Here is a 10,755-nt window from a genome sequence, read left to right as displayed (position 1 = left end):
AAGTGGCATGAAGTTCCTTAGAACTCCTAACATCACCCTAGCTGTTCTTTCCCTCTAGGAATGCTGTTTCAAAAGCTGAGGTTGAATGTCTTATTTGTAAACAGATGTAAGAGATAAAGGGAAAAAAAAATCTAGGCTGTGGATGAGGAAAAGTTCGGCTTAATCTTAGTCTGCCCTTCATGGGAGAGACTGGCCTTGCATGGTGCTGATTAGGAAAAATTAGGATGAGATAAAGGCAATGAGGAAGTTCTACTTATTTCCATTCTTCTGTAGGAAGAAGCACTTCAGCACTATTAAGATGTTTCTTTATTCAGAGGTTTCTTTATTAACTAGGAGAAAATACATCCCCAGACGTTCCAAGTGACTGAACAGAAGGGAATTTCCCAACTTCAGTGAACAACTTGCTTCAGATGTGCCTGAAAAAAATAACAGCAGCCCTGTTGCTGCTGCTGCTTGTTTTCTGGTTCTCTGTTACAAAGGATAAGAATCTACAGGCTGTTTCTGAAAATGCATCTATGAAAGCCTTTATGCCGTGGCTGCTATTTGATATGGATTCACGTCTGAACCCTTCACCCCAAGTCTCCAGAGATTATCAGTTTCTCATCATTCACTGTCCAGCTTACAGTTTGAAGCATGTAATTGGGTTTTACTGTGGAGCTGTGATTAGGACTAAAAAGACAGCTTTGTGTAATTCATGTGAAAAGCATGTTAGTGGCTTACAATACGGAGGGGGATAGAGGAGGATTTTACATCAACTCTGAGTCCCATAGTGTGTGTAAAAGGAAACTAGGAGAACGCTGAGGCCAAAGTCTAACCGTACAAAGTTGGAAAGTAATCATTTTGGGTTCGACTTGCTTAACTGTGCTTAGACGGGAAAAGAGAAACAGATTATGAAGGAAATTCTGATCACAATACCTGGTAGAATGGATTATGAATGAACACTCAGATCTACAAGGTAACATTTTCCATCTGACGCACGGCTCAGCCTCTTCCCATCTGCCTCCAGGAAAATGTTCAAATGTTTGTCTGCCTTTTTCTCTAGCTGGACACATGCTCTTTTGTCCCGCACAGACTAGGTATTGCTGACAGGCAAGTTTCCTCCTCAGATGGTAACACTTGCATCTGAAAGGAGACAGAAGCGCGCATCTATTATGTGCTTTTCTTTGACAATGAGGGTCAAACGTTTGAAATACCACAACTCCGCGGCGGTATTTTGAAGCGTACTTTAAATTTCTGGCCCCAGCCGCGCTCCCAGCTTAGGTGGGAGGGAGCGGGATGCCAGGGGAATGAGTTCTTTCTTTTGCCGGCATGTGGGCTCCGAGTGTGACGTGACCGCTGGGAGGCTCAGGCACCCTGGGGTTTTTCCACCCCTTTTTGCGGGGCTGCGGCGCAGAGGAGGCGGGCGAGGAGGGCAGGGCAAGGCAGGGCAGGGCTGGGCGGAGGGAGCCGGCCCGGCTGGCGGCCAGCATGGGGGCCGGGGCGCTGGCCATCCGCGTGAGTAGGGCGGGGAGCGGGCGGTGCGGCCGGGGTGAGGCTGCGGGGAGCGGCCGGGTTGAGGAGTGCGGGAACCGGCGGTGGTACCGCGTGGGGAGGGGAAGGGAAGGAAAAGGAGAGAGCGGCCTGGGCCCTGCCTGCACTCGGACCCAGTGCTCGGCTCTAGCGTCTCTCCGAGGCGGCGTTAGAGGAAAATGAAGATGGATAAATGCCGCTCTGGGCTATTTTTTCTTTTTTTGTCTTTTCTTTTTTACTTTCTTTGCCCTTGTATAGCCCGTACCCGGGGCCTGTGTACGACTGGCTGCCCGCGCATTCCTGCCGTGCAGGGGCAGCCCTTCCGCCGCTGTGTCGTGCAGTTAACTTAAACTACGACTTTTGAAGTGAAAATCGTGCGTTGCCCTTTTAATCTTCCATGGAAGCATCTGTTTCATAAAGAGATTAGCGAAAAGCCGTGTTTAACGCGTCGTTCAGCCTTTAGTTCAATCATGCACGTGCTGCTTACTGTGAAGAGTAAGGAGGTGCTCACAGGAATGCTGGCTTTATGTATTGATTGTATAGCTGTTTTGCAAATAATGATGTGTATTTATGACATTTATGCTAGTAACGCGTTTCACAAAGGTCAGATAGGTACCTAGGGCCTTAGAACACACTTCTGCTCCCAGTATCCGTGTTCAGTGGGAAAAGCACAGCATACAGAAAGCACCGGGTTGCCCATTTGTGTTATAGCTGTAGGACAGGCTCAAAGGCAGCCCTGATGCAGACACCGAGTTTCGTTACAGCAAACATACTGCTCCACACATTTAGAGGTTTCAAGCACTTGTTTTTCAAAGAGGAAGCGTGCCTTTATGTGGTCAAGTGCCAAGATGCAGATGAGAGTCTGAGCAGTCTTTTGTGATACATACAGAGAATACTGTAAATTTCAGTAAGGTTTCTAGTACCTGTTCATTAATAAAACACTGTAGGAATAAATTGATTTTAAGTGTCAGGCAGGTGGTGGCCTTCTTAAACAAACAGACTGAACTCTATGGTATCAGTGACCTACAGTTCCAGCAGTGCAGTGTCATTAATGTGAGGATTTCTGCTTGTCTGCATTAGTGAAATGATGCTTAGGTGTATACAGAAGTGGTAACTGGTGGGCTGTGCTGTTGCTCTTGGGTGGTCTTTCCAAACCATAGCACCATATGCTCATTTAGATTGCTGCATTGCGAAAGTAATCCTGAATTATGTTATTCCCTCGGGACTTACTGGATGTGTTTTCATGTTCTCTCTGCCACTGCAACTCAAAACTTGTGAGAACATCTTCCAGATGTATGTCGTGCCTCCAGAAGAAACTATGGGATATATGAAGTTAAGGCTTCATTGCAGTCTGATATTTGCCCCTGATATTACATGTGATTGGATTACCTTGTTCTTTTCTAACCTTGAAACCTCTGTAATTAAATTTCAGACTTATCCGATAGTAAACATGTCATAAAACCTTTCATAAGGGTCCATCTCACCTGACAGTGGCCAAAACGAATCTTTAGGAAACACCATTTGGAAGAAAGATACAGTGAACCTGAGTATGCTCGGAGACTGACAGGTGTCCTGGAGACATCTCAAACTGATTGTAGCATACGGGGATTTTTGATGTGTGTGTTTGTCTGAGTGTTTTTATAACCTACATGAACTGTGTGAGTTACAAAAGCAGACTCTTGTGAATCCCAGTTCCTTGTTATTCTAGTAACATACTTGCATACAGAAGTGTGTCTTTCTCCTTTATCTTAACTACAGACTACTACTACTCTTCCTGTTAGTTGCTCTTCTTTTTTCTTTAGTAGGCTTTATTGTTGTTGTTTTCTGTTCCCCCACCTTCAACACTTTACAGGGATTTTCCTGTCAGTTAAAAGGAACTAAGACCAAAAACTTATTCTGGAGTATATAAGCCAGTTTTGATGGATACCATCATGTTGTAACTGTGCAACACTTTGTAGCAAATGTGATTAATGCTTTCTTTTCCTATGCCTCTTTCAGCAAAGCAAGTCAGCTGTGAGATTGAAGGAGGACATGAAAAAGATAGCCTTGCTTCCACTGAACAAGCAGAAGGATGCAATCCATCCAAAGGTGTTTGGTGTGAGTCTTCTGGAGCTCCAGCAGCAGGGACTGAGCAAGAACGGCATTCCAATCGTTGTGTGGAATATAGTTGAGTACCTGACCCAGCACGGTAAGCCGAAGGAAATCACTTCTGTGTAGTAACATGTTTTATTGTGAAGGTCTTCCAAAGGAGAAGTTTTTTCATGGTACAGAGGGTGAAATAATATGTTGGTGCTAACCACTTGCAGAGAATGTTACTGTTGCTTCTTTTTTTCCTTCTGCTCAGTATGCTTTTTATGCTATAGGATGTTTATAAACTACAGCATTATGGAGCAGCACATGCTCGTTGATAAGCTGTTCAGTTTTATCAATTGAATGTACTTCATTTTCAAGCTTGGTGTAATTCTCTAGTTGCAAAACAGTTGACTTCTCTCACCTTGTGGTAGTGAGAATATGCAAGTATCTATAGTTATATTCATATGCATGTACACACCCATGAGAGGACATTGTTGAATACATGTTCTCACAGGTTTTTGGTTAGATTTCAGTTATTATTTATCTCCTCAGGGAGTAAGGTATCCAATTCGCAGCTTTTCTTTGCATTCATTTAATGAGATTTTAGTCTCTGTTAAGGAAATTCATCTCTTTGCAGAAAACCATAATAACATTGGTGCGCGGATGTATCTTGTGCAGGTATTCAGCATTAGAAAAGATTTCATGGAGGTAACTTCATCTTGTAAGAAGCTGCATCTGTTTTTACCATCAGTTCTCTGTTTTAGCTGCTAGATAATGGTAATCCTATTACAGTGTCTTAAGATGCTGTGATTTTATCATGATGGTCCATAGAAGCTGTTATATGCAAACACAGCTTGAAAGTTAGCTTAGATTAAATGAAAATTTGAAGCATAATCCTACCTTTATTTCACAGCAGTATCTTTCTTGATCTACATCAACTTTGTTTAAAGCAAACTGCTAGAACAATGAAAGAGCAAGGATGGGAAAATGCCTTCAGTCACATGGGTTTAATCAAAACCAGAAGTTGACAAACCCTCTTGATTGCAAGAGGTTGTGGACTGTACTTTGTGTTCCATAAAAAGATTGCATCCCACTCAAGTGTTTTCCAAATATGAACAAAACAAGCCAGATCTCCTATCTGCAGCAAGATTAGCTGGGCTTCTAAATGCCAAGGTGATTATCCAGCCTTGATAAACATATAATCCACTCTCTTTCTTGAGACAGGTTTCAGGGATGCCGTCTTACTTAGGAATATTTTGAAAGGACTGTTCTGTGCTTTCCTACAGTTTGTTTTGTGAAGTAACAGGAAAGTTAACCATGATAATGTTTTTAACAGATGCCTACTTATGAACTCAAACTAATTGGCGGTACAGTGTTCTGTGAACCATGTTTTCTGTTTATTCAGCATTGCCTCCTGTTCTGCACAGGCGCAGTAATAGACGTTGTAGGGCTTTTTATACTCAGGCCATTTCAGAGTCTCACTGTTCATGGGCGACTGATTTTACCCATTAGAATAAGCTGACCCAATTTTTGGGTAACTACATCCTCGACTAAGTTTGTGCTGAGCTACTAATTCTCAAATTTGTAGGTGAAGCCAAGTTTTCCTATGCTGAATTTGGAAATATCTGATTAATGTTCCTAGTAGGTTCCAGCCTCTCTTTATTTCCATAGGAAGTTTTATCTGCATGGGCACTCTGCCCTGTTCAATCTGTATTGCAGAATTGGGTGACTGAGATGTGGTGTTTCCTGTTGCCCCCCAGATGGCAGTATAGCATTTTACATGTGTTTTATTGTAGCTGCAGGAATTCAGGGTCTGTAAGCTGTATCGTACATTAGTCGAGTAAAATGCTTCAGTATTTTAAGTGTTTCCATTTTTTTTCTTACCAGATCAACTTGTTTCTTGGTCTGATTAAAAAGATTACTTCTTTCTACAAACTCTGCTGCATCAATATTGGCTTCTGGGACTGGAAATGTTCTGTCTGACTCCTGCTTAGTAATGACCACTCTAAACTAATGAGAACAGTACATCATATATTTTGATCCTGTTCGTGTGCTGCTGCTAAAGAAGAATAAGCAGATCAATGCACACAGGATCAGGAAAAAAGCAGAAAAAACTTTCTGTTTTATGATGGAAGTGTTTTAGAGAAAAACAAATTTACTGAGTTCAGCTTTAGGCACTTATTTTCCTTGTTTGAATCTCAGCATCTGCCTAGAAAGTGATACAGTATGATTCATCTGGCTTCCTCTGTGGAAACCTTCACTGGGTGTGGGTTGTCTGGCCTGAAGTGATGGATACTTTTATTTTTCATTGTGAAATCTTTAGGCTTTGTGTAATTAAAAATATACACTTGCTCTCAGAGATTTTCTTCTGAAGTAAATTTACTGTTTTTGCTTCACAATGGTCACAAGTAAGGCTAACCTAAAGAGCAAAGCTGGAAATACTTGTGTGGGTAGTATCACACCTTGGCAAAATCACTAAAGCTAAAGGGCTGGTTGCAAAGGTGAGATAAAACACTGTTTGGTAGAGTCTGGTTCCTTTTTAGCTGAAGTGTACTGATGCAAGATTCAGTCATCTCAGTTGTTTTCTGCTTGGTATGAAGTACGTAAATCACTCTGAAGGTAATGCTTCCTGTTTGTTTCCTTGGAAACTACAACAGATACAAAGAGCACAATAACACGATTTGGTAGAGCAAATTCTCAACCATGAAACATGATTTCTTAACGAAGTCACCACCAATGGCAGTGTACTTTCACCAGCAATTAACAAGGGCCTGCTTGCCACACTGGCAAAAAATCTGCACCAGCAAAGCTGACCCACTGTCACTGTGGCCATTGCTAAAGCACGCCACCCACTGCTTCACTGCGATCACATCCACTGTTTGGGCTCCATAAACATTCAAAAGGCATCAATGGGTGCTGTTTTTTCTGCATGGAGGAATTCAGTGATGCACTTTTGCTTCATACGCACTTCCATGTCAGATACCATCCTGTCAGACTGCCCCTCCGCTGCCAGCTGTCACACAGCAACAAAATGTAATGGAGATATTGGTGGGAAGGTTTGGCCTCTGCTGCCTCTTCCACCAACATCTGCCTCTTGACATTGTGGGCCAACAGAATAAAATAGAAGGCATTATTGTTGGAGCAGCCTTCATATGTTATAGGTTACAGTGATGCCACTGGGTGCTGTGAATTTTCATAGAGTATCCCAAGCCTCAGGATCTGGTCATTGGTATTTGTTAATTATCTGAACCCAATTATTTGACTAGCAGGGCTTGTAGGGGAAAGTAGTATCTTTTCAATCTGCATGGTATTGATTGTCCTTTGTATTAATGTTGTATTATTCACACTTGAATGTCTGTTTCATCATATCAGTGGGGTGTCTTAGTTCAGATCAACCTCATGGATAACATATAATTACAGGTATGACCCAGGAAGGTCTCTTCAGGGTAAATGGAAGCATAAAAACAGTGGAACAGCTGCGTCTGCAGTATGAACGTGGAGAAGAGGTGGATCTAATTAAAGATGGTGATGTGTATTCAGCAGCCAGTCTTTTGAAATTGTTTCTGAGAGAGCTGCCAGATGGGATTATCACCTCTGCCTTACATTCCAAGTTCATTCAGCTTTACCAGGGTAAGTGAGAGGTAAAAGTCCCCATCCTTCTGCTTGCTTTCCTTCAGGAAAATTTTAGACAGACAGCATAAGCAGTATTCTCTTTCTTAACTTACATACTTTGTTCCACAGTTCCTTTGACTTCAGCTCTCACCTGCTCACAGAGTGCATTCAGATAGAAATTCTGAATCTTGTCATCTTATGCGTTTGGTGCAATCTGAACTATTTATGCTTTTATAATCTGGTTATGTCTGCTAAATAGGAGCTGCAGTGATTAGTTAGATGGTTGGAAGAAGCTTGGGGACAACAACTGCAGACTTTTGGACACAGATTTGCTTCTGTTCAGCTAGAGAGATTATTGGAAATTTCATTCTTTTTAATGGGCTCTGAAAAGTTCTGACAACTTAATCTGCTAATCATTCTTAATATCCATTGGGTCCCAAAGAATATGCTGTTTAAATTTCCACTTCTCACTAGGTGATGTAATTGCCCATCAAACACAAGCCAGTCTGCAATTAGAACAGACTTTACCCTTTAATCCCACTGATGGCATACAACCTGGAAGATTTTTTATTTTATTTTTTCCCCTTCAAGAGGATAACCTGCTTTAGAAAGCTGTAACTTGCACAATTGTCTGTCTGATGATTTGTTGAACTAATCCATCTGTACTGGGCAGTCCAGACTGCTGCTATGCAGACTAGACTGTCTGTTCCTGGACCATCTGAGTCAGTGGAAGTTCTTTTGCTGCAGGCAGTTGATGCCTCTCGCTCTCTTCCCAAGAAGATGCAAAATGCATGGGTACGTATTGCTGGAGAAATGCTCTTTACTGTAAAGCAGACAAACATGATGTGTGTAGAGGAGGAATGTACTGACAAATGTCTTCAGTGGAAAACAGCACAAAGTATTCATTCTGTTGCTCTTGGGTCTCTCTCCCACTTTTCTTGTCTGCAGTGGAAATGAAGCTTAGCTGTTGCCTGGAGCAGGGAGGACACAACCACATCACCACATCTTTCCTTCCTTTATTGTTTGGGACTGTACATCCAGTTGAGGGTGCACTGAAGAACTTTGTCTCTCCTGAGCACAGCCATTAAAACTATAATTAGGTCATATCAGGGCTGTGGTGGGGTGGGGGGGAACTTTCACTGTAAAATAACATTTAGTAAAGGTGTCTGGGGCCCAAGGAAAGGGTTCAGGAAGTGTTGGGTAGGAAGGTGCTGTTGCTTAAGAAAGTCCCTTTTTTTTTTTTTTTTTTTTTTGGCATAGCAGCGTCTTTTAGATTTAACTATATTTGACTCATGAAATACATTTAATTATGTTCTTTCTCTTAAATCAGTCTGAGTGGAAATTTTGTTTAAGTTGTGTGTTCCTTCTTCTACTTCATGTCCCTCCCAGAGGTCACGTCTCTGTATTGCGCCAGAAACTACTGATGAACTTTGTGAACTGTGCTGATTGTGGAAAGTTTCATCCATTCTTGCTTCCCACAGGAAATGCAAAATCTCCCCAGTGCTTTCTGTGGAAATGAGAGACGTGTATTCTTACTTAGCAGACCAAGATTTGTTGTTTCAAATAGAAGTTACTGGTGTAAATCACAAGCCCGAGTCTCTCAAAGTCATCCAGCTGTGATGCATCTTCACAGTTAAGTTTGCATGTATTACACAATAATCTCTGGTCATAGTTCCACTATCATTTTGATTAGGAAACAAAAGGTTTTTTGGTTTTTGTTTGTTTTTAAATAGGTGTTATGGCAAGGGGAAAGCTTTGGTAAAGTCTGAGGAAAAATGAGTTGCTGGATTTTGTCTGGTTTTGTTTTCATGCCCTAGAAAATGCAGCTTCAAATTAGTTTCTCTGAAAGAAACTAATGACTTTGGTGGGGTTCAAATTAGCTTCACTGGTAGGTGAACCTGTGTTTACCGTTAAATGATCAACCAGCTATGCAGGACTGGAGGAATTATCTATTCACTTATCAAAGTATGTGCAAAGGTATTTGTTGCAAAATGGTACCAACAGCAAACCTGCCTTAGTGTTCTTGTTGTGAACTATGAAGAATGTGGGTCAAGGTGTTTCTGAGCCCACAGGTTATTAAAATATAACTGAATCTGGAGCCACTTCACTGTATGGCCACAGTGAAGGCAGTTACAAGCTCCCTTGTAGCCTCTGTTCTCCCTCATGTTGAAATTTGAGTGGGAAATTGAGTTTTTGTAATTATGTTAGAAATCCTTTGGAATATTTTCAGGAATTGATATCAGTGTCTTTAAAGACAACTAAAATCTTGGCCTGATAATAATACACGATTACATTTTCTCCTATAAAATTTGTTAGGGAGTGTTTGCTCCAGTTAAAAATAGCTGGAGTAAAAATTACAGATCTTACCTGAACCTGTAATCCTTTTTAATACAGAGTATATTGTTCTTATTACCAAGCTGAAGAATAAATGATCTGCGCTTTACTGAGAAGGAGAAACCTGATCTATTGGTCTTTTGGGAAGTCCACACAGCTAATTTGGCATGCTAGCAGAATCCTGTGCTACACAGCATGAAATGAGCCCCACACACTGCCCCCAGATCTGACACATTGCTGTCTATACAAATATTCAGAGTAACTTCAAGACTATGCAGTTCCTGAAGCTGTCACGTAGTGTATCTTGAAGGCAGTCTGGTGTGTCCTCATGTTCTCTTTCTTCCTTAGGAGAAGGGCAGTGATAAGGTGTTGAGAAGGGCCTCTGTCTACAAATGGTGTTAATGAAAGATGTGTATAGTATGCACAGGCCAGGGACATGCTGATAGTGATCTCTATATTGAGTGCCCCCCCAACATTCCTGACAAATATGAATGCTGCTCCTTGCAGAGAGTCCTGGAGTAAAATATGTCCATCGCAAAGAGGCTGTAACTTTGCTGGAGAGCAGGGCTGTGCTTGCCCAAGCAAAATGGGCTGTGCTTGCAAACCTGTGAGAGCCCTGGGTGATTGAAAGGTATCTCTTTCATGAATCTCCATTGGAACTAATCAGTGGCTCCCATACAGCAATCCCTGTTTGAGCTTGTTTATTCCTTCTGGCTTTTCATTCCTTATCTTTTACAACATAGTCACTGACTTTTAAGACTTTTGTACATACTGGAACCAGCTCTGTATGCTCAACTCTATCCCCTTTCACAGGTCACTTGCTTTTAGTGAGACAGGTTGCTGTTGTACTTTTCCTTTTTGGCATGCAGAAAGCTTTTCCCTTATGTGATTTTTGGTTGGTTTGTTTCTTGATAAATTCCTTTCTCTAGCAAGGAGCAAAATTGAGGCTTATAGCTACCTTTGGCACTCAGTCTAATTAAGTTGAATGCTGTTTCATTTCTCTGAGCTCTCAATGTTGCTCCATTTGAGAGAGCTCGTATTTTACAGTATGCAGCAGATAGATGTGAGTTCTGTCTCACATTCCCCTCCCTTTACAGCTTGCTGTGGCTGGTGAGGGTCTACGTAGTGCCAGTGCTCTGTAAGTTTCAAGGAGAGGGGTGGGAGGGAAGGAGGAGCTTTTTCCTGAATCAACAGGTTGGTTTCTGGAATGCTTGGTAGCCAGGAGCT

At 41.8% G+C, this 10,755-nt stretch overlaps 1 protein-coding gene across 9 annotated transcripts in view; it reads left to right on the top strand.

The window, feature by feature from the left end:
- Positions 1-919: 919 nt before the first annotated feature.
- FAM13A (family with sequence similarity 13 member A) overlaps positions 920-10,755 on the top strand; it is a 112,231-nt gene continuing 102,395 nt past the window's right edge. For 7 of the 9 annotated variants that reach the window (XM_015861219.2, XM_015861214.2, XM_015861217.2 and 4 more), the window contains exons 1-3: positions 1,415-1,494; positions 3,508-3,697; positions 7,003-7,212. In XM_015861219.2, the coding sequence (XP_015716705.1) occupies positions 1,468-1,494; positions 3,508-3,697; positions 7,003-7,212 (427 nt within the window). In that variant the 5' untranslated portion in view covers positions 1,415-1,467. Of the gene's footprint in view, positions 956-1,414; positions 1,495-3,507; positions 3,698-7,002; positions 7,213-7,970; positions 7,990-10,755 lie in introns of those variants that run through there. The other 2 variants (XM_015861213.1, XM_032444427.1) reach the window with 2 other exon arrangements.

Source organism: Coturnix japonica, chromosome 4 (genome assembly GCF_001577835.2).
Source record: "Coturnix japonica isolate 7356 chromosome 4, Coturnix japonica 2.1, whole genome shotgun sequence".
NCBI classification, from domain to species: domain Eukaryota; kingdom Metazoa; phylum Chordata; class Aves; order Galliformes; family Phasianidae; genus Coturnix; species Coturnix japonica.
This window is presented reverse-complemented; position numbering and strand designations above follow the sequence as displayed.